We start from the raw sequence: 24525 nt of genomic DNA, 5'->3' as shown, positions 1-24525 counted from the left end.
TAAACATGACAGCAACGCTACCTCTCTGTGTCCCTGAGCCATTCCTTATACATGGTGTCAGAGAGTGAAAAAGAACTCAAAAGTTATAACTTTATACTCCTGTGAAGCGGTGGATGTTATCTCTTCATGAATATAGCCTGGAGGAAGCTCAGTGCGGACAATAAAAACGGAGATAAGTGAAGAAAAGTTGCTAAGCTAAAAAAAAAAAAAAAAAAAAAAAAAAAAGCCTGCGACTTGGCTGAGCTACACAAACCTTTCCTGATCGACAACTAAGGGAATATACAATGGCATCTACACAAATATCACACCCAGAACCATTTGACTTCTCAAATCCGTCAGGATGGCCAAGATGGATCAGAAGGTTTGAGAGATTTCGTGTTGTATCTGGATTAACAGAGAAAGAAGAGGAGTATCAGGTGAATTCACTTCTCTATGCTATGGGAGATGCAGCAGATGATATTTTGGCAGTTTTACCGTTGACTGATGAAAACAAAAAGAAGTATGATACAGTTAAAGAAGCATTTGAGCAGCACTGTGTGGGAAAACACAATGTGATTTTTGAAAGGGCCCAGTTTAACATGAGGTTCCAACAAGATGGAGAGAGTGCAGAAGCATTCATCACCACTGTGCACAAGTTAGCAGAACATTGTAACTATAGAGATCTGAAGGAAGAGCTAATAAGAGACAGAATTGTGGTTGGAATAAATGACAGGAGGCTGTCAGAACAGCTACAGATGGACTCAGAATTGACCCTGGTGAAGACAATACAAAGAGTGAGACAAAGTGAAACTGTTAAGAAACAACAGACATTAATGTACAACACTGCTGGAGAAGGAGACTCCAAGATAAATTTAGGTGCTGTTCAGACAAGGTTTCAGCGCCTGGGGAAAAAGCCTCAACACTCAAACAAAGGCCAAAGGTCAGACACTCAAGGAGAAAAAGAGTGTGGCCGATGTGGAAAAGGACGCAGACATGCATGGAAAGACTGCCCAGCTAAAGATGTAGAATGTCGCAAGTGTCGCAAAATTGGACATTATGCAGTGGCCTGTTTCAGAGGGAAAGCAGTAAACACAGTCACAGAGTGCCAGTCAGACGGTGACAATGATCAGGAGGACTATGCTTTTCTAGGTGAGGTGCAAACACAGACTACAAGGCCTTGGATGGAAAATATACTACTCAACGGGGAAGCCATTAATTTTAAAATCGACACAGGAGCTGACGTGACATCCATACCGGAAAGTGTCTTTAAACCAACACGAGATGGCAAGTTGGAGAAACCACTTAAGAAACTGTTTGGACCGGGACGCAACCCCCTGAATGTAAAGGGCTGTTTCCAGGGGAAAATGCTGGCAAAAGGCCTCTTTACAGACCAACATGTTTATGTTGTGGCAGGACTGACACAACCACTTCTGGGACTACCAGCCATAGAGGCCATGCAACTGGTTCACAGAGCAGAGGCTGTCACAGCGACACAGCCTGAAACAGATTTCAAAGCAGCGTATCCAGCGGTGTTCCATGGGCTTGGTGAGCTGAAGGAGCCGTACCGCATAGAGCTGAAAAAAGGAGCGACACCTTATGCTCTCTCAACACCCAGACGGGTCCCAATGCCACTGAGAGAGAAAGTGCGTGAAGAACTGGATAGAATGGAAACTATGGGAGTCATATCAAAAGTGACAGAACCAACGGCTTGGTGCTCTGGAATGGTTGTGGTTCCAAAACCAAAGCAGGACAAACTCAGGATCTGTGTAGATCTCACAAAGCTAAACAAAGCAGTGAAAAGAGAACGCCATATTCTTCCTTCCGTCGACCAAACACTTGCGATGATGTCAGAGGCAAAGGTTTTCACAAAACTAGATGCTCGATCTGGATTTTGGCAAATCCCATTAACCCCAAAATCACGACCATTAACCACATTCATCACTCCTTTTGGGAGATATCTGTTCAACCGCCTGCCCTTTGGGATCAAATCCGCTCCAGAACATTTTCAAAGAAGGATGTCACAAATGTTGGAGGATTTTGAGGGCGTGCTGTGTCATGCAGATGATGTTCTTGTGTATGGCCGTGACAGACAGGAACATGACCAAAGACTGCACAGTGTGCTCCAGAAAATGCAGGAGGAAGGCCTCACTTTGAACGAGAAGTGTGAGTTTGCTAAGGAGCACATGATCTTTGTTGGTCACAAGGTTTCGGCAAAAGGCATCGAGCCCGACCCAAACAAAACAAAAGCGATTCTTCAGATGCCAGAGCCTGAATGCGCGGAGGATGTGCGCCGCCTAATAGGCATGGCAAATTACCTGTCCAAATTCTTGCCACAACTGGCTACTGTCACCGTGCCCCTGAAAGACCTACTGAGGGAGAAAAATGAGTGGGTCTGGGGGGAACCTCAACAGACTGCTTTTCAAAAGCTGAAAGAAGGACTGAGCTCACCGACAGCACTTGCTAAATATTCAAATGCAGCAGAGACTCAAGTAGCAGCAGATGCATCAGCATACGGAATAGGTGCTGTTCTCACGCAGAAACAGGCTGATGGCTCATGGCAACCAGTGACGTTTATTTCAAGAGGACTGACAGATACAGAGAAGCGCTATGCGCAGATTGAAAAGGAGGCGCTGGCAGCAACATGGGCGTGCGAAAGACTGACCTCCTACGTGCAGGGTCTACACTTCACACTCCTGACAGACCATAAGCCCCTGGTCCCACTGTTGAGCACCAGAGGTTTGGATGATCTGCCACCAAGGGTTCTGAGATTTCGTCTGCGACTCCTGAGGTATGATTATGACATTGTTCATGTCCCAGGGAAAAACCTCATCACTGCAGACACGCTGTCTAGAGCGCCGCTTCAGGACAAGATGTCACCTGGTGACTTGGAACTTGAAAGAGAGGTCCAGGTGTTTGTGAATACTGTTGTGTCCTCACTCCCCGCTACAGACACACGATTGGAAGAAATTAAACGGGCACAACAAGCAGATGAAACATGCAAAACAGTGTCACACTACTGTCTGACAGAATGGCCGGAAAAACACACGCTGAGGCCAGACGTTGCCCCCTACTGGAAGGTCAGAGCAGACCTGTATCTTGCAGATGACCTTCTCATGAAAGGCGAGAGACTGGTGATACCACAAGCACTCAGAAGGGAGATCATGACTAAACTTCACGAAGGTCATCAAGGAATCTCCAAATGTCGCTCTAGAGCCAAGGAATCGGTATGGTGGCCTGGAATCACTGCCCACATCAGAGAGGCAGTGGACCAGTGTGAAACGTGCCAAAAATATAGAATCCAGTACAGAGAGCCGCTGATGGAGACCACAGTACCAGATCGCCCATGGCAAAAGGTGGGGATGGACCTGTTTGAATGGAGCAAAAAGACTTACCTGCTTATTGTTGATTATTTTTCTAGGTACATCGAGGTGGCAGAGCTCAGAGTTACGACATCTGAGGCCACCATTGGAGCTGTGAAAGATGCTTTTAGTCATCATGGTTACGCACAGACCGTGGTTTCTGACAATGGGCCCCAGTTTTCGTCGGAGGCATTCAGAGCATTTGCAAAAGAGTGCAGCTTCACACATGTCACGAGCAGTCCTCGCTACCCACAAGCGAATGGTGAAGCGGAGCGTGCTGTTCAAACTGTCAAGAAGCTGTGGGAAAAAGACACTGACCAAGTCAGGGCACTACTGGCATACAGAGCCACACCGCTAGAGCACGGATTCTCACCAGCGCAGTTGCTGATGGGGAGGAACCTGCGCACATCGCTGCCGCAGCCTTCAAGCAAGCTGGACCCTAAATGGCCCGAGCTGCAGGAGTTTCGCCAGAAGGATGAGGAAGGGCGACGCAAGCAAGCTGCAAACTACAACCACCACCACCGTTCCCGTGCGCTCCCAGAGCTCCCGTCTGGACAGAAAGTGTGGGTCACCACGGAAGCGACCCCTGGGACTGTATTGGGAAATGCCCACACACCAAGGTCATACTTGGTAGAGACTGACAGGGGCGTTCTGAGGAGAAACAGAATCCACCTCAGAGCCACAGGTACTCCTCCTGGACAACCACAAGTCACCAGGTCAGGCAGAGTGACAAAGGCTCCTGAGAGACTTGATTTGTAGAACTCTAAAGTATTTCAAGTTCTTGTTTGTGAAAAAAAAAAAAAAAAGAAAAAAAAAAAGAAGTGTAAGCGAAAGATGATTGTAATACTATGTCAGAGTTATTCATTTACAGTGGTCTAAGTTCATCTAAAATGTTTGAATAAGTTTGCTTATTAGTTTGTGTTTGAATATGTTGTTGCTGAACTAAGAAGGGGAGGTGTAGTGGTAGGCTATGCCTACATATCCCAGGGTGCTTTGGGGCTGGGGCTGACTTCCTGAATGACTAGTAAACATGACAGCAACGCTACCTCTCTGTGTCCCTGAGCCATTCCTTATACAACAACAACATTTGAAAAGATAGATCTTTTAAATATAATACAACCAACAATGAACAGTGTATTTCCAGAGTTTGAATAGTTCTAAAGCCGTGGGAGGATATTGCTGACCTCGTTCTGTCAATATTTCATAACTTTTTATAAAAAAAACTTCAGAAGAGAAAAAGGCTAGAGTAGACACATTTTCTTGCAGTCTCAGCATTTTTATTGACTTTACGTTGAAATTTGCACAGAGAGAAAAATGACGTTTTCTTCTACATTTAATGCAAAAAAGCGATAAGAGCTAAAGGTTGTTGTTTTGAACAAGACAGATGTGTTTCAATTCACATTATGGGACCTTACTATGCAAATTGTCATGGGTTTATAATATATATATTAGGGCTGCAACTAACGATTAATTTGATAATCGATTAATCTGTCGATTATTAATTCGATTAATAATCGGATAAAAGAGACAAACTACATTTCTATCCTTTCCAGTATTTTATTGGAAAAAAAACAGCATACAGGCACCATGTTGTGGACATTGGGGGTGCAGCATACACCAATAATAACACAGAAATGTAACTCATCAGTTCACAACTGAATCAGATATTGTACACGAATCTGTTGTGAATAATAAAGGATTCATTTTAGGCTGCCTCTGAATAATAGCATGAAATATTCCAGCACCTTCATAACGTTTAGTTGTAGTAAAGCGTCACTCAAATCTATATATATTTATATAGCTTTATCAGCCCGGCTACATTGATCCATTATGAAACCAACCTGAGATATTTCTGTCTGTTACGTTTATTTCGAAATTGGTAACCGTGCGTTTTCTCTCTCAAAACGGAGTCAAATGTGCTTGAGACACATTATCAGCCCCGCGTTGCAACAAAGGCATAACGTTAACGTTACTCACAAAAAAGCTGAACTCATGAATGCTTGTTGCCACCATGGACTTAAGAAGTTACATACTGTGAGTTCTTCCATGGCTCCAACATGTTTCTTCTTCAGGCGCTCCTGAAACAATGTTGTACTTCCGTGCCATTTTGCAGGAAACGCTCTTCTTTGAAGTCTTTAAAGTGAAGTGTTCCCACACTTTTGACGACTTAAGTCGTACACTTTTCTCCATTGAAGCAATAACCTCAAGATGTTTCTCCGCTAAACTATCCGTACTGTTTACCTGCGCCATTTTTCAAATGTTTCCAGCAAAGGAGATGGCGTGGTCACGTGAGCTGCACATGACACATCATTGGCTAGTTTACGCCACCTCATGAGACGTAGCCTCAGCGCCGCACTGGCGCTGTTTTGTACTGTTTTTGTACTTATTTTGATTATTGTTTCTCAGCTGTTTATAAATGTTGCAGTTTATAAATAAAGGTTTATAAAACAAAAAACAAAACAAAAAAAATTACCAAAAAAAAAAAAAAAAAAAAAGCCTCCGCGCATGCGCATAGCATAGTTCCAACGAATTGATGACTAAATTAATTGCCAACTATTTTGATAATCGATTTTAATCGATTTAATCGATTAGTTGTTGCAGCCCTAATATATATATATATATATATATATATATATATATATATATATATATATATATATATATATATATATATATATATATATATATATATATATATATATATATATATATATGTGTGTGTGTGTGTGTGTGTGTGTGTGTGTGTGTGTGTGTGTGTGTGTGTGTATGTGGTCAGGTGCTCGTTTGTCGTACAGTACTTTTACAGTCATAACAAATCTTTTTCTAAGATGCCAGTTGGTATTCATATCGAAAACTTAATGTCAGTGTTCTGGCTCCGGATTAAAAAGCAGGTTCTAACTGGACACAATCATTTGTTCATCTGCAAGCTAGCTTATATATAGAGAGAAGTACTTAGAAATAAAATTTACAAAAAAAAAACAGCAACAAATATTGATATATTTCTCTGTATTATTTCAAAAATAGTTTTATGATATGAAAATTCTGAATTATGCGAGTCTGTACAAGCTCAGCTGACGTCATCTATGGCTACTTATTTATTCTTATTTCAACAATTACAAAAATTTATTCTGTCAAAAATGTATAGTACGTAATAATAATAATAATAATGTGTGTGTGTGTATGTCAGTGTACAATAATGTGTATGTGTGTTTATGTAAGTATGTCTGTGTGTGTCTGTCTGTATGTATGTATGTGTATGTAAGTATTTATGTATGCATGTGTGTGTGTATGTAAGTGTGTGTTTATGTAAGTATGTTTGTGTTTATATAAGTGTAACGGCCCGGGCCTTGTGGGAGGGGCTTAATGTTTGGCCTGCTTACCTGCCTCCTCTCAGGTTTGCAAGCAGGGGATCTGTGTTCCTGCCTGCTTGGTTGCCCTTTTCTCCATGTCTCCTTGGTTTGCAGGTTCCACACCTGCACCTCATTGGCCTAATTATCAATATCAGCTGGGAGCCCAGGACCTCAGTCTCTGCTCTGCTCTGTGTTTATGTGTGTATGAATGTATGTGTGTGTTTATGTATGTATGTATGTATGTACGAGTCTATACATGTGCATGTTTTTGTATGTATATATGTATGTACGTTATGTATATCTGTGTGTGTTTATGCATGTGTGAGTGTTTCAGTCTGTATGTACGTGTGTTTATGTATATATGCATGTATGTGTATGTATGTATGTACGTATGTACAGTATACACGTGCATGTTTATGTATGTATGAATGTGTGTGTTTATGTATGTATGTACATGTGTTTAGATATGTGTGTGTTTATGTATGTATGTACATGTGTTTAGATATGTGTGTACGTATGTACGGTACACTTATGTATTTACATGTATTTATTCATGTGTGTGTACCTATGTATAGCATGTGTATTTATGTACGTGTGTACGTATACATGTATGTGTGTGAGTTCATCAATCTCAACCATACAAACCAATGAAATCCAATACAAGAGCTTTGTATTACTATGTATGTAATATGTACCATGTATACAGTACAGTGAAACTGTCTTATGCTGACAACTCCTTCATTGTTGGTGTGATGTTTTTACTAGTTTTGTTACCATAGCAACATGAAAGGGTCAAAATATTGATATCTAAGTATGATGCATTGTGGTGCTGACTACGACCACAATAACAAGCATATTGCCAAATTGAACATTTTATTTAAATATCTCAGTGTACCAGTGAGTGAAGGTGTGTGTGTGTGTTATGTGTCATCAGTGTGTGTTCTCAGGCAGCAGCCCTGCTTCAGAGGCAAACAGCTCCTTGTAGAGAGGCGGGAAGAGAGTGTGAGCGATGAGCGGGTAGCGCTGACTGAACCAGCGCAACTTCTCCATGTGCAGACTGCACAGTGAACGCAACACAGACATCCTCTGGTACAGCTGCGCAAAATATACAACCAGAAATTTACATTGCACTTTTTTTTAAACCAATTACAAGCCAGCATGTGTTCTTTGCTGTACCTTATGCATTAGGCTGTCCCGGTTGTCTCGGTGTAGGATGTGTGTCAGACCGAATTCCAAGCTTCTTTGCACATGCTGCACCCTGCCTCTGTCCTCCAGGCATGGACGATCTGCACAGAGATGTCTTTGGCTTTTGAACACAATCTCACTCAAAGCAACATAGTCCTGGTTTCCTCTTACAGTGTCTACCAACTACCACTAGGGGGCAACCAGTGACAATAACGAACAAGAGATTGAGCCAATGTGAAAAATATATTAAAATAATAAATTTAAAATATCAAAAATACATTAGAAATATACCTCCTCCCTGAGCTGCTACCTTAACGTGGTGGAGTAAGTCATTACTGTAGTGTAAATAATTGCGTCTAAACAATGATGTTAATAATTTATCAAGCGTGACAAAAATTAACCTGAGATTAGTCAATCAATCAATCAATCAATCAATGTTTATTTATATAGCCCTAAATCACAAGTGTCTCAAAGGGCTGCACAAGCCACAACAACATCCTCGGTTCAGATCCCACATTAAGCCAATGCCAAAAATAGATAACATGAATGAATAATTTAGAAAATATAAATAATTATAAATTCAATAAATAATGAAGATAAAAAAAGCCAGGCTGTTATCTTACCTCAGCATTTTTTTATGGATTACAGTATATAGATTAGAAACACTATAAGAAAATTGGCATTATATAAAAAAGATAACAATAAAACAACTTTTAGAAAGTTAGTAACCCATAAAAAAAAATTATGATTAAAGGCCTACTGAAATTTTTTTTTTTTATTTAAACGGGAATAGCAGATCCATTCTATGTGTCATACTTGATCATTTCGCGATATTGCCATATTTTTGCTGAAAGGATTTAGTAGAGAAAATCGACGATAAAGTTCGCAACTTTTGCTCGCTGATTAAAAAAAGCCTTGCCTGTACCGGAAGTAGCGTGACGTCACAGGAGCTAGTATTCCTCACAATTCCCCATTGTTTACAATGGAGCGAGAGAGATTCGGACCGAGAAAGTGATGATTACCCCATTAATTTGAGCGTGGATGAAAGATTCGTAGATGAGGAACGTTACAGTGAAGGACTTGAGAGACAGTGATGGACGTATCTTTTTTCGCTCTGACCGTAACTTAGGTACAAGCTGGCTCATTGGATTCCACACTCTCCTTTTTTTGTTGTGGATCACGGATTTGTATTTTAAACCACCTCGGATACTATATCCTCTTGAAAATGAGAGTCGAGAACGCGAAATGGACATTTAGTGCCTTTTATCTCCACGACAATACATCGGCGAAATGCTTTAGCTACGAGCTAACGTGATAGCATCGTGCTTTAACTGCATATAGAAACAAAAAAATAAACCCCTGACTGGAAGGATAGATAGAAAATCAACAATACTATTAAACCGTGGACATGTAAATACACGGTTAATGCTTTCCAGGCTGGCGAAGGTTAACAATGTTGTGCTAACGACGCCATTGAAGCTAACTTAGCAACTTAGCAACGGAACCTCACAGAGCTATGCTAAAAACATCAGCTCTCCACCTACGCCAGCCAGCCCTCATCTACTCATCGACACTCGTGCTCACCTGCGTTCCAGCGATCGGCAGAAGGACGAAGGACTTCACCCGATGCGTTTGGCGGCCCGGAGACGTAGGAAGTCAAGGTGAGGTCGGCGGCTAGCGCGGCTAGCGCTCCAACAAAGTCCTCCTGGTTGTGTTGCTGTAGTCCGCTGCTAATACACCGATCCCACCTACAACTGTCTTCTTTGCAGCCTTCATTGTTCATTAAACAAATTGCAAAAGATGTCCAGAATACTGTGGAATTATGAAATGAAAACAGAGATTTTTGTATAGGATTCTACGGGTACCATAACTTCCGTTACTCTGACTTCGTCACGCGCATACGTCATCATACCGCGACGTTTCAGCCGGATATTTCCCGGGAAGTTTTAAATGTCACTTTATAAGTTAACCCGGCCGTATTGGCATGTGTTGCAATGTTAAGATTTCATCATTGATATATAAACTATCAGACTGCGTGGTCGGTAGTAGTGGGTTTCAGTAGGCCTTTAAGATAATACATTTTTAAAAAGTTATGACTTTTATTGTACGTCTGCAACTTTTTTCATGTTTTAAAATTATAAAAATTTCCATGTTAAGCTACATTAGGCACAACTTTAAAATCTAGTCAATCCAGTACAAGAACCATAAAAAAATATTTTGCCTTTTACAAAAAAAAATCACAGACGTTTTCCAACTTTTTTAAAATCGTTTTTATACTGAATTCTAGCTTCTTTTAAGGATTAAAGTGGCTTGAAATGTTGCCACAACTGTGGATGTTTTGTTAGATTACTGATATATATTTAACAATGTCTAAATGGGTGCTGTAATACCAATCTCCTCAGTGATTATATTGAAACTGAGTAATCAATTAACCAATTTAGAAACATAGTGCGATTCCAAAATAAAAAAAAAACATATTGGTAAATGAAAACATATTTGGTCAAAACTCAGCATTATTATGTTTATTCCTTATTGCATCTCATTAGGCCGTGCAGGTGTACCTAATAAAGTGGCCTACCTGCATTGATCAAGACCAGAGCGCTGAAGAGAGCCACCTGCTGCTCGGTGAGCTTCAAAGCGCAGACGCTGTGAGCAAAGTCGAAAACCGCCGCAATCAAATCGGCGCACGCTGCAAGAGAAGACGTGTATTGCATCAATGAGGTGGAAGAACGTTCTAAGAGCACGTTTGAGCAGACGCGACCTCACCCAAAGACTTGAAGACTTCGGTTCCAGCAAATTTGCCATCAAAAAAGACGGTGTTGTTCTCTGTGTTGAAGAAGCGACTCATCCTCACCAGAACGACCTCCATAGAACCTGAGGAAACAGCAGATGGACTGTGATTCAACCTTTTTGGACGGCGAGTGAGTGAGTCAATGCAAGGTGACCTCACCAGTCTTCAGAAGGGCGATCTGGTCGTTCTGGCTGAGCAGACGGAAACCAGGGATGTGTTTGGCAAACTCCACCACAAACTGCATGGCATCCGTCAGCCGAACCGCACAGTGTTGCCACATCTCATCCACCGACTGAGGGAAGAAGAATTCTCTTTATCAAAATGATTGAATCTGACCAACACAGAAAAGCAGAAACTACACATTCCACCACAAATGCTACAATTGTACATTTTGTTGCTTTTTTGCTATAAAACATTTTTAATCATGTGATATTCATTCATTCATGCACAAAGTACGTGTTTTGTGTTTTTGTTGTTTACTTTGATACAATAGACCAGTGGTTTTAAAATGTTTTTCACCAAGTACCACCTCAGAAAAATTTTTGACTATCCAAGCACTACCATACTGACCAACATTGTTGAACAGTAACATAGTGGGCCTGCATCCATCCATCTATTTTCTACTGCTTGTCCCTCTAATTTATTTATTCATTTGACAGGGACAGTACAATTAAAAATTGCTACCCACAGGTAACCGATGTCAAAGTACATAAGACTTCTAGCCACAGGCTAATTTGCTGGTTAAGCTTTTAAAGAAAAGTTTAAAAAAGTGTAAAACAAATACAAAAGTATTAAGACAAGTTCAAAATAAAAATACATTAAAAATAATTGGCCCTCATTTGTTCATCCATACCCAGTTGTAGTGCTCACACTTCTGATTTCCCTTAAGCCACTTTTTCAGTTTTGTGGAGAAAAGTTAAATGTCCGACTGTGACTTTAACTCCAGTGGCAAAGAGTTCCACAGATGAGAGGCCTTCACTGAGAATGCAGACTGACCCAGAGTTGTCCGGCACCTTTTCACTCTACAGCTCCCACTGACTGCAGCTCGAGTCAGCACACCTTCACTACTGTATTTTTGTATTTCTTTACACATTACATCAGGGGCTAATCCATTAAGACACTTAATATAGCTTTTAAAAATTAGAAATGTATAAAATTATCAAAACTCATCCTGTTATACTTTTGGGTAATATGGTAGTGATAATGTTTCATTGGTTTTTGGTCAAATACCTTTAGTATTTGTTTATATAATGACAACAGAGGCTTCACAACATACAATCATTGCATCAATGTTTTTAATATGGGCATCACATTTTAGCTTAGGGTCTAAAATAATACCCAGATATTTAAATTCCTTTAATTTTAATTAATGTTGACTTGAATTTCATTGAATGATTGAAGAGAAACACATTGAGACGGTTTTGTTATAATTAAGGGTTAATGTATTTATTTTGAAGCCATGTTGATACTTCAGCTGACTGTTTAATATCTCTGAAGCCTGTTGAGGGCTGTCGGCTGCCACATACATTATTCTATCATCTGCATACATTTGGCAGATGGTATTTTAGCAAATATACACCTGGAGGCACAATCAAGTCCTCAAGAGCCTGGCTGCAGCACTTGAGACCAAGAGAAATGCAACCAACTCCTTACCCCTAAGACCGAGCAATCCAATAAAAACAACATTCATCCGGGAGGGACAGGAAAAGCCCAAGAATTTTCCTACGAAGCCAGAAACTGGACACCTATCCATGGTCCGGGACTGGAAGATGCTCGTAGATGTTGGCCAGCAACTCATCTTTCCACCTGAGATTGCTTCCACCAGCCTTAGGCCAGACATGGTACTCTGGTTCCCTTCACGAAGATCTGTGTATATCATAGAACTCACAGTCCCATGGGAGAACTCGGTTGAGGAGGCCTATGAACGCAAGAAACTGCGATACACAGAGCTGGCAGCAGACGCAACTCAAAATGGCTGGAATGCGAAGGTTTGTCCAGTTGAAGTGGGATGCAGAGGATTTGTGGCATCTTCCACCATCAGATTGCTGAAGGAACTTGGAATTCACGGACAGGCTCTGCGGCAGATTATCAGAACAGTTTCTGAAGCAGCTGAAAGAGGCAGCCAATGGTTGTGGATCAAACGGAAGGACCCTTGCTGGGCTCTAAGAACATGACCCCCCCACGTTTCCAACCCTCCAACCTGAGGAGGGCCTCTGAGGTATGTGGTCAGCTCTAAACTTGGCTCAGGGAAGAGGACGGCCCTGCCTTGCATAGTCCCTTGGGATGTTAGTCATTTTATAGATAAATGATAAATGGGTTATACTTGTATAGCGCTTTTCTACCTTCAAGGTACTCAAAGCGCTTTGACAGTATTTCCACATTCATCCATTCACACACACATTCACACACTGATGGCGGGAGCTGCCATGCAAGGCGCTAACCATCAGCCATCAGGAGCAAGGGTGAAGTGTCTTGCCCAAGGACACAACGGATGTGACTAGGATGGTAGAAGGTGGGGATTGAACCCCAGTAACCAGCAACTCTCCGATTGCTGGCACGGCCACTCTACCAACTTCGCCACGCCGCCCTAGGCTAATCCTAATGATTGGGCATGGGACACAAGCTACGGGGTTGATCACCTGTTAGTTGGCTGCCTTTGATAAGGGTGTTTAGTGAGTAAAGGCCGAAACACCCCAGGATTGAAAGGAACACTACTGAGGATGTGTCTCAAAATTTACATCTAATCCCACTCTAAGGAATACATCCCATAGCACTCTTAACATCAAGGCAAATCTGATGTGAGTGCACACCATCTATTGGCACAATGGACAGTCTTAACATCACGTCCCGTGTTTTTATGTTAGTCATTTTATAGCTAGGCTAATCCTAATGATTGGGCATGGAACACAAGCTACGGGGTTGATCACCTGTTAGTTGGCTGCCTTTGATAAGGGTGTTTAGTGAGTAAAGGCCGAAACACCCCAGGATTGAAAGGAACACTACTGAGGATGTGTCTCAAAATTTACATCTAATCCCACTCTAAGGAATACATCCCATCCCACTCTTAACATCAAGGCAAATCTGATGTGAGTGCACACCATCTATTGGCACAATGGACAGTCTTAACATCACGTCCCGTGTTTTTATGATTCTATATATATATCGCTGTGGAAGGTGGCTGCATCTCCAGTAGCTCTGTAGTTATAGATCTTTTAAACATATTTTATGTTTATCTTTTATCTTTAATAATAATAATTTTTTATTTTTATTTTTTTAATGTCCTGCCCAGCTTCTCGGGCAAATCATATAGCAGATGTAGATGCCCATATCGATACAATAGGTTAAGCTTTGTCAGTGTGCCATGTGTTATACCCAGTTTACCCTAGGGCAACAACGTTAATATATGTTTGATGAAACGTGATTATGTGCATGAGTGTATGTGTGCATATGTACTTGTATATGTACAGTATGTGTATATGTGTGCTTGTACAGCGAATGTATATGTACAGTATGTGTATATGTGTGTACAGCGAATGTATATGTACAGTATGTGTATACAGTATGTGTGTTTGAACAGTGAATGTATATGTACAGTATGTGTATATGTGTGTTTAAACAGTGAATGTATATGTACAGTATATGTATGTGTGTGTTTGTACAGAGAATGAATATGTGTTTGTACAGTTATTTGTACAATTATTATTATTATTTATTAGATCTTATAAACTTGTATTTTATCTTTTATCTTTTTTATGTTTTCCTTGAAGAGAGTGAATCCCTGTACATATCCAATGGATACTTTTGGCAGTTTTAAAAGACCAGCAGCCAGCTTTCTTACGTATTTGAGAGAGGAGCTGCTCACTCTGAAAACAATGGGGCGTACTGGTGTACGACACTCCATTCCTGTGGAGCTGAGAAAGAATCCTCGGGGCTGCAAAGCGGGGGCTAAGCTAAAGGCTAAGCGAGAGGAAAATCGACGGCGCTACAAACCATCCATTCCTTCCGTCATCATGGGGAACGTGAACTCGCTGCCGAACAAGATCGACGAGCTTCATGAACTAAAAAGCCAGCGTGCATATCGAGAGAACAGCCTGTTTATCTTCACGGAAACGTGGCTAAACTATCTGGTACCGGATGCTAACGTGGACCTGCAGGGATTCACCGCAGTGAGAGCTGACAGAGACACTAAAGCATGTGGGAAAAGCAAAGGTGGGGGGCTCATCATATACGTTAACAACCGCTGGTGTAACCCGGGACACATCTCCGTGAAGAAAGTCTTGTGTTGCCCGGACCTGGAGCTACTAGCTGTTAGCCTCCGGCCATACTATCTGCCGAGGGAGTTCAGTCACGTGATCTCCCTCTGTGTTTACATTCCCCCGAGGGCAGATGCAGCCAATGCATGTGAGATGATCCACGCCATCACATCAAGGCTACAGACCAAACGTCCTGAGGCTTTTTTCATCATTTCTGGGGACTTCAACCATGCTACTTTGGACTCAACGTTAGCTGCTTTTTACCAGGCTGTGGATTGTCCCACAAGAAACAACAGGACAATTGCTAATGTCAATGATGCATACAAGGTCACACCCCTCCCCCCACTAGGGAAGTCTGACCACAATCTTGTCCATTTGCAGCCAAAATACACCCCCCTGGTCCAAAGGCAGCCTGTTAACACTTGCTCTGTGAGAAGGTGGTCCCCTGAAATGGAAGATGCCCTCAGGGACTGCTACAACACCACAGACTGGGACGTGCTGCTTCCACAGGGTGAGGACATTGATGGGCTGACTCACTGTCTCACGGATTACCTCAACTTCTGCGTGGACGTGATCTGCCCTGCTAAGACTGTTCGGTGCTACCCTAATAACAAACCCTGGGTAACACAAGAGGTTAAAGCTGTCCTCAACAAGAAGAAAGCTTGGGGGGGGGGGGGGGGGGGGCAGCATATCTAAGAAGGACAGCTCCAGACTGGAGAAACTGATCAGGCGGGCCGGTTCTACGATCGGAATAAAACTGGACTCACTGGTGACGGTGACAGAGAAGAAAACTGTGGAAAAACTAGTGAGCATCCTGGATGATGCCAGTCACCCTCTGCATACCGTTGTCAGTAGCCAGAGGAGCCTGTTCAGTGCTAGACTGCTTCATCCCAAGTGCAGGACTAATAGACTCAAAAACTCCTTTGTCCCACACGCCATTAGACTGTACAACTCCTTTCTGGGGGTGGAGGGGGGTACTAGGATGACAGGGGATGCAAAACAATAACAGTAAAATACTGTTTCATAACACGGTCACTACTGCCTAGTTTCTCTTGTTATATTCTTATTTTACAGTTACATTTTTATTCTCATCGTTGCTTTTTATTTTTATTCTATTGTAATATTTTTCTATTTTGTCTCCATTTATACCCCCATTATTTACTTTTTACAATTTTGTACACTGCTGCTGGAATTAAAATTTTCCTGAGGGAACTCTCCTGAAGGAATCAATAAAGTACTATCTATCTATCTATCTATCTATCTATCTATCTATCTATCTATATATGTATATACTGAAAAGCAGCGGACCCAAAAGAGATATTTGTGGCACACCCAAATTACAATTTATTACATCTGTTTTTACACCATTTATTTGAACAGATTGTCGCAATTCAAGATATGATTTAAACCAATTTATGGTTTGTTTTGATACATTAAATTGTTTTATTTTGTCATCAAAACAAGGTAATTTACAGTATCAAAAGCTTTTTTTAAATCTGAAAATACTGCTCCAACATATTTACCCTGGTCCTGACTTTATTTGATCATTTCGGTGAAGTGGCACACAGCCATTTCAGTAGAATATTTGGGCCTAAATCCAAATTGTTTAGGATTTAGTAAATTATTTTTACCTAAATGGGTCATCAATTGTTCAGCCACCATCTTCTCAAGTACCTTTGAAATCGCAGGCACAATTGAAATTGGTCGATAATGGCATGCCTCATCTGCGGCACCAGACTTAAAAATTGGTGTCATAAAAGTTGTTATAAAACTTTGTGGTAGTTCACCATTTTTAATACACAGATTTACTAAGTGTAAAATGGGCTTTGATAATATTTTAGCATGCATTTTTATTATAGAGGTGTCTAAATTAAATAGTATATTTAATATTTTTGGACACTGAAACATCACACAAAGTTTTTTAGCAGTAACACTGTTTGAATAGAGGAAAATAAAACACTTTAATGAAGTGATTCTTTGGTGTACCACTAGGTAGAGCCAGCGTACCACTAGTGGTCCACGTGCCACAGTTTGAAAATACCAGCAATATACAAAGAGATAAGCTACAAGATTCCACTCCGTTATTGATCTTTGCGTATGAGTTACTTATGTAAGTAGGAGAGCGTTCATAGATATTTAAGTAGGTAGATAGGAAGTAGAGGCACATTAAGTAAAATTCACTTACTGTAGATATACAGTAGAAGTGAGTAGGTAGGTCAGTAGTAGACGTTCATTAGTTATATAAAAAAAGTTTAGTAAGTGCATAGTAGCAGTTAGTAGCTGTTGGCAAATGGTAGACGCTTGTTAGTTATGAAAAAGTTAGCACTGTAGATAGACGTTAGGTAGGTACATAGCAGAAGTGCATAGGCAGGTAATTAGCATATATTCATTAATTTTGCAACATTTCGGTAAGTTGGTAGAAGGTAGGTATACAGTCGAAGTTAGTTGGTAGGTAAGTATAGAGGTTTGTTAGTTATAAAAATGTTCAGTAGGTAGGTAGAAGTTAGGTACAAAGTAGAAGTTAGTTGGTCAGTAGGTAGTAGATGTTTATTAATTAAGAAAAATTTTGGTAGGTAGATAGAAGTGAGGTACAAAGTAAATGTTAGTTGGTCAGTATGTATATTTTTTTAGTTAAGAAAAAGTTCAGTAAGTATGTTAAGTGTAGGTATATACTGTAGTAGAATTTATTTCGTAGGTTTGTTAGTTACGAAAAAGTTCAGTAAGTAGGTAAAGTGTAGGTGTATAGTAGAAATGTGTGGGTAGGTAAGTAGTAGATATATGTTAGTTAAGAACAAGTTCAATAAATAGGTTAAAGATGTTGTAGATGTTTGTTAATTAAGAATACGTTAAAGGCCTACTGAAATGAATTTTTTTTATTTAAACGGGGATAGCAGATCTATTCTATGTGTCATACTTGATCATTTCGCGATATTGCCATATTTTTGCTGAAAGGATTTAGTATAGAACAACGACGATAAAGATCGCAACTTTTGGTATCTGATAAAAAAAAGGCTTGCCCCTACCAGAAGTAGCGTGACGTAGTCAATTGAACATATACGCAAAGTTCCCTATTGTTTACAATGATGGCCGCATGAAGTGAGAGAGATTCGGACCGAGAAAGCGACAATTTCCCCATTAATTTGAGCGAGGATGAAAGATTTGTGGATGAGTAAAGTGCAAGTGAAGGACTAGTGGGGAGTTGAAGCTATTCAGATAGGGAAGATGCTGTGAGAGCCGGGGGTGACCTGATATTCAGCTGCGAATGACTACAACAGTAAATAAACACAAGACATATATATACTCTATTAGCCACAACACAACCAGGCTTATATCTAATATGCCACAAATGAATCCTGCATAAAAACACCTCAGTGTTTGTTATGCTAGCTCCTAGCTCCTATGCTAGCTCCTAGCTCCAATCCAATTCAAACACCTGCACAACACACACAATCACTCAGCCCAAAAGACTGTTCACCTAACCCAAGGTTCATAAAGCTTATATATTTAAACAAAGTAACGTACGTGACGCGCACGTACTGGCAAGCGATCAAATGTTTGGAAGCGCAGCTGCTACTCACGGTACCTGGTATTCAGCTGGTAATGACTAAAACAGTAAATAAACACAAGACATATATATACTCTATTAGCCACAACACAACCAGGCTTATATTTAATATGCCACAAATTAATCCTGCATAAAAACACCTACGTGTTTGTTATGCTAGCTCCTAGCTCCTCTGCTAGCTCCTAGCTCCATAGAACACGCCAATACAATTCAAACACCTGATCAACACACACAATCACTCAGCCCAAAAGACCGTTCACCTAACCCAAGGTTCATAAAGCTTATATATTTAAAAAAAGTTACGTACGTGACGCGCACGTACGGTCAAGCGATCAAATGTTTGGAATCCAAAGCTGCATACTCACGGTAGCACGTCTGCGTCTTTGTCATCCAAATCAAAGTAATCCTGGTAAGAGTCTGTGTTGTCCCAGTTCTCTACAGGCGTCTGTGTATCGAAGTCAAAAGTCCTCCTGGTTAGAGTCTCTGTTATCCGAGTTCTTCCATCTTGACTGCATCTTTCGGGAATGTAAACAAAGAAGCGCCGGCTGTGTACGTGTTGCTGCTGACTTCCCTCGCAAAATAGACGCTTCGCACAGACAACTTTCTTCTTTGTTTGCTCAGCTTCTTTCTCCATAATGAAATGAACATAATTGCAACAGATTCACCAACACAGATGTCCAGAATACACCCAGAATGAGATGAAAACAGCTATTTCGTATTGGCTTCAATGTGGAAGCCATACCCGTGTTCCCCGGGCTACGTCACGCGCATACGTCATCCTCAGAGGCGTTTCGAACCGGAAGTTTAGCGGCAAATTTAAAATTGCACTTTATAAGTTAACCCGGCCGTATTGGCATGTGTTGCAATGTTAAGATTTCATCATTGATATATAAACTATCAGACTGTGTGGTCGGTAGTAGTGGGTTTCAGTAGGCCTTTAAGTAGGTAGGTAAAGGGCAGGTATGTAGTAGAAGTTAATTGGTAGGTAAGTGTATGTATGTAAGTCGTAATAGTAGAAGATAGCCAAGTTGTTGGTTACATTAAGCACGAATCATGCATTAGGTTTTGATGGCTACATGGTATGTAGCCATGTACAGTATGTATGGTACTCGGTAGGAGTTATTATTGTGCTAGTTAGATGTGTAGGTAGGTTGGTAGAAATTAGTTACTGAAGTAAGTGCTAGAAGATAGCTATTCAAGCAGGTAAGTATAGTTGATGTTAGTTGAGTAGAAATGAGGTACGTAGTAAAAGTTGCAAAGTAGCTAAGTGCATATAGGTTGATAAGTAAGTGCGTTCTATGTTGTTTTAAGTTGGCCCTGTAAGTTGGGGAAATTAAGTTTTTTGGGAATGTTGCTTATCATTAACAATACCTATGTAGGACAAAAAACATATAGTATGTTTTTAATTTTTTTATGCATTCAAATTCGTAATGCAGCAAATGGGCGTACACTACTCTGCCCATAAAGCCCTCTAAAGTATATCCAAAAACAGCCAACAATACTCTATTTACATCTCGTGACCTGAATATTAATCAAGTATTAGCGATATTGTTATTGTAAGATTGTTCTTGTCTTACATAAGGATTTTGAATGATAGGCAAAATTCCAAGAACATTTTAAAGCTTTGCTAAAGTTATGCCTTGGTGAAGATTTAATCTTCACTTGATGCCAGCACAAATTTAAGCCACAGCAAGAGGAAGATGAGGAGTGGAACATTTAGAAAAGTATGTTTTTACAGTTTCCTGTTTGGTTCGACAATCAGAACAGTAACTGCTGCCTCAAGCCTCCCTCTAAGGCCACATCTTGGTTTAAGAGCCCCTAATGAGGTCACATAAACCCAAGACGAATGTGCGGCTTACTTTACTCTGGTAAGCTTGGACCTCCTCCCTGCTGAACACCTTCCACTTCAGTGCCTCCAGTTCCTCCACTCTGTACTGGCAGGTGTCTTTGTTTGAGCGGACAATGCTGGCACACAACTCATCTGAGTCGACAGGAGAGCAGTCAGAAACACGGCATGTTTGACATCATCTAGCTGTCCTTGTACTTTACCTATATTGCGACAATAGGGGCCACGGGGGTCCTCGATCTGGTTGTAGGGATGAATCGCCATTAAGTCATGTGCTGACGGTCTGGAGTCCAACCCTGATGTTAAAAGGAGATCATTATTTGGGCTGATGAAAACAATAAAAAAGTGTGATAAGTAATTAGTGTAAAAAGGAGAGGGAGCGTCACCTCTTAAGTCAGCGTGTCCACTGCCGTCCAACCTCATGTAAGTTCTGGAAGAGGGTGAGACACTGGAGCTTCTGTAGATCATATCAGACATTTGCTGGTTGGGGGAGCACAGAAGATATGGGGGAACATCCGCGGTGAAGGACAGCAGCTCAGAGTCCCCGCTGTAGGAGTAGGCTGAAGCCACGGGCTGAAGGAGCTGCGAAGAGCAATCTTGGCGCTCCTTGGGGGGGTAGGACAAGCCTAATTGGGCGTCTATTTGGAGTTGCTGCTGCTGCTGCTGTCGGTGCCGCTCGACTTCAGCAATTAGAGAGTCACGCTGGCGCTTGGACATCCGTCCAAACTTCACAGCTGAAGGGCAAAAGAGTAATTTAAAGCACTAAAAGGAGCGAGGGAGTCTCCTTGCAAGGTGTCTCACCATCTTTGCTCATGCCCTGGGCTAAGCACTTCTGCAGGCGGCAGTGTTGGCAGCGGTTGCGGCTGGATCGGTCGATGGTACAGTTACTCTGTTTGGAGCAAGAGTAGGACACCGTAGGCAGCTGGCTACGACGGAAGAATCCCTGAGGGACGACAGAGTGCAAGCCAAACAAGAAAAACAATCACATTTACATTGCCAAGAAATCAGTTTTGTTCATTCAAGCACAAACATAGAAATTAAATCAGGGGTCCCCAAACTTCAGATCCGGTCCGCCAGCGTTCATAATCTGGCCTGTGGGGCGTCGCAAGTAAAAATAAATAAATAATTAAAAAATAAATATACATATATATATATATATATATATATATATATATATATATATATATATATATATATATATATATATATATACTGTATATATATATATATATATATATATATATATATATATATATATACACACCAGTGGCACGGCCTCACCTGCCATCATGGAAAGAAAAAAATAGTAAAAAGAAAAAAAAAAAAAAATTGTTATATGTATCCAGTGATTATACTAAAGTTATTTTCCATTTAACTTCACCAGTTTTAGATTATTTTTATTTTTATTTTCACATTTGCCGTTCAAATACTGAGAAGAGACGGTGCGGTGATCAGCAGCCAGTTGAGGCACGTCACTGATTTGTGCCTCAACATGGATTGTGCACAATGACTGGGCTAACTGCTGGCCTGCTGTGCAGTGAGACCGTATTGCTATATGAATTATATTATACATTTCCATAGATTAGTTAGCTGAGGTATATAATGTACAGTGTATTTTGTCAACAACTGTATGTGTGTAACGTATTTCTTGTGCTGATCGATCATAAAACTGGAGGCTCGTCTCATAACCCCGCCTCCTGGTGCCAAGCACCTCCGCCGCGATGCACCGCCCGACGGTAGCGCCACACCAACCAAAGCCCACACCCAAACCCTCCACGTGAAAGACAGAATCCACCCAAAAAAAGTCACTTAACAAGAAGCCAAAAAGTGCAAAAACAACAATGCTCGCGCGGCGCGCCGTAGGAGCCGTGAACAGGGACACAACATTATGTACACCTGCAGACGGCAGCGCGGATTTCATATTTCATTCATTCACAACTCTTCCAACACAAACACCACTGTTCCCGCACTTATAAGTAAAGGTAAGACCATAATAACGTTTTTTTTTTATTAAATGTGCTTTTTTGTGTGCATGCTACAGTTTGTAAGTGTTAAGTTAAAGTAAAGTACCAATGATTGTCACACACATACTAGGTGTGGTGAAATTTGTCCTCTGCATTTGACCCATCCCCTTGTTCACCCCCTGGGTGGTGAGGGGAGCAGTGGGCAGCAGCGGCGCCGTGCGTGGGAATAATTTTTGGTGATTTGACCCCCAATTCCAACCCTTGATGCTGAGTGCAAAGCAGGGAAGAATGCTGGTATGAGCTTTTAAACACATTAACTTAAAACATTAAACTTTTTTTTTTTTTCTACCGCTTATTCCCTTCGGGGTCGCGGGGGGCGCTGGAGCCTATCTCAGCTACAATCGGGCGGAAGGCGGGGTACACCCTGGACAAGTCGCCACCTCATCGCAGGGCCAACACAGATAGACAGACAACATTCACACTCACATTCACACACTAGGGCCAATTTTTAGCGTTGCCAATCAACCTATCCCCAGGTGCATGTGTTTGGAGGTGGGAGGAAGCTGGAGTACCCGGAGGGAACCCACGCAGTCACGGGGAGGACATGCAAACTCCACACAGAAAGATCCCGAGGCCGGGATTGAACTCACGACTACTCAGGACCTCCGTATTGTGAGGCAGACGCACTAACCCCTCTTCCACCGTGCTGCCCTACATTAAACATATATTATATTATATATATATATATAATATAATATATAATAATATAATTAAACATAAAACATAACTAAAAACATTAACTGCTGCCAATCACATGGTGAATAAGATACTCTTTAGGGTTCATATGTTTTGTAAATCTGACTGTGATGAAGTCAGTGCCTCACCAGACATGAACCTCACCGCACGCCACTGATACACACACACATTAGGTCAGGAAAAAACACAGAGGCTATAACATCCCCACAAGCCTGTTTCGCAGATTTTATTTTATGTTATTATATATATATATATATATATATATACATATATATATAAAATAAATGTAAAGGCCCTATATGCCTATATCTGCTAACTAGTTGATCGTTGATGTACCAGATTGTTCAACTATTTTCTTAATTCTGATTCTGAGTAATCACCTGTGATTAATCATGATTAATCTAAATTCTGTAATGTGATTTGTCTGATTAAAAAAAAACTATCATTTGATTTTGTTAATCATTTGCCAATTTAAAAAAAATGTCTGTTCTGTCCAGCCACTCAGATAAATAAAATAAATATGGCCCGCCAGCTTTCACAATCTGGCCTGCGGGAGGTCCAAAGTAAAAATAAAAATAAATAAATAAATTATATATTTATATATATAATATATATATATATATATAATATATATATATATATATAAATATATATATATATATATATGTGTATATATATATATATATACACACAGTACTGGATACTGTGTATACAGTTTGGATACACCTTCTCATTCAATGCGCTTTCTTTATTTTCATGACTATTTACATTGTAGATTGTCATTGAAGGCATAAAAGCTATGGAGGAACACATGTGGAGTTATGTACTTAACAAAAAAAGGTGAAATAACTGAAAACATATTTTATATTGTAGTTTCCTCAAAATAGCCACCCTTTGCTCTGATTACTTTTTTGCACACTCTTGGCATTCTTTCGATGAGCTTCAAGAGGTAGTCACCTGAAATAGTTTTAAACTTACAGGTATGCTTGAAGCTCATCGAGAGAATGCCAATGCCAATGCCAATGTCAAACATTTTGGGGACCAATGTGGTAAATTTTTCAAACAGTGACAAACCTAGAAAAAACAGGTACGCATAGTCTCACCTTGCAGCCCTCGCATGTGATGACACCATAATGCACTCCAGAGGACTTATCACCACAGATCTTGCACGGTATAACTTCAATCTGGGCTGAACAAACACAGACACACATTTTTTTTAACCAATTTAGATACAAAAGATTCAACAGCATAATCAATCTAATATAGTCAGAAACTGTACAAAAAGTTAGGCATTAGATTTTGTTACAATCTACCCGTGTTCTTTTGTTGAACATTTAAAGGTTGGGTCTATAGGAAACAGGGTTTCTTAACCATGGAGCCTAGTGTTTGGCTGCGAGTGTCAAAAAATATCTGTTTCTCCGCTGTGGTCCGTATGGGCCGCAGTGGTAGTCAGTTGTAATACACTTTTCCAACACCA

The 24525-nt window shown here is 40.7% G+C and overlaps 2 protein-coding genes across 2 annotated transcripts; one reads left to right on the top strand and one right to left on the bottom strand.

The window, feature by feature from the left end:
* Window positions 1-3574, top strand: LOC133634989 (uncharacterized protein K02A2.6-like). Its single transcript, XM_062027649.1, has 2 exons — window positions 1-3332; window positions 3398-3574. Exons 1-2 carry the CDS (start codon window positions 285-287, stop codon window positions 3434-3436), a joined length of 3087 nt encoding a protein of 1028 aa, XP_061883633.1. The 5' UTR covers window positions 1-284; the 3' UTR covers window positions 3437-3574.
* A 2515-nt stretch (window positions 3575-6089) lies between these two features.
* LOC133635442 (nuclear receptor ROR-alpha B-like) lies at window positions 6090-24259 on the bottom strand. Its single transcript, XM_062028660.1, has 10 exons — window positions 24152-24259; window positions 21130-21271; window positions 20715-21062; window positions 20532-20624; window positions 20342-20463; window positions 10824-10956; window positions 10640-10747; window positions 10452-10562; window positions 7865-7974; window positions 6090-7783 (listed from the first exon to the last, which is right to left on the bottom strand). The coding sequence occupies exons 1-10, from the start codon at window positions 24257-24259 to the stop codon at window positions 7619-7621; spliced, it is 1440 nt and encodes a 479-aa protein (XP_061884644.1). The 3' UTR covers window positions 6090-7618.
* Window positions 24260-24525: the final 266 nt, after the last annotated feature.

Source organism: Entelurus aequoreus, linkage group LG19 (assembly GCF_033978785.1).
Source record: "Entelurus aequoreus isolate RoL-2023_Sb linkage group LG19, RoL_Eaeq_v1.1, whole genome shotgun sequence".
Taxonomy (NCBI): domain Eukaryota; kingdom Metazoa; phylum Chordata; class Actinopteri; order Syngnathiformes; family Syngnathidae; genus Entelurus; species Entelurus aequoreus.
The sequence above is the reverse complement of the archived record's forward strand: the minus strand, read 5'-3'. Positions and strand labels throughout refer to the sequence as shown.

What these genes read in the sequence shown, in the direction of transcription:
- LOC133634989 (XM_062027649.1), top strand. Translation starts at nt 285, where the DNA reads ATGGCATCTACACAAATATCACACCCAGAACCATTTGACTTCTCAAAT. An exon ending in CAGATCGCCCATGGCAAAAG is followed by an intron (nt 3,333 to 3,397) that starts GTGGGGATGGAC and finishes TTATTTTTCTAG; the next exon opens with GTACATCGAGGTGGCAGAGC.
- LOC133635442 (XM_062028660.1), bottom strand. Translation starts at nt 24,259, where the DNA reads ATGTGTGTCTGTGTTTGTTCAGCCCAGATTGAAGTTATACCGTGCAAG. An exon ending in GATCGCCCTTCTGAAGACTG is followed by an intron (nt 10,748 to 10,823) that starts GTGAGGTCACCT and finishes CTGTTTCCTCAG; the next exon opens with GTTCTATGGAGGTCGTTCTG. An exon ending in TCTGGTCTTGATCAATGCAG is followed by an intron (nt 7,975 to 10,451) that starts GTAGGCCACTTT and finishes ATCTCTGTGCAG; the next exon opens with ATCGTCCATGCCTGGAGGAC.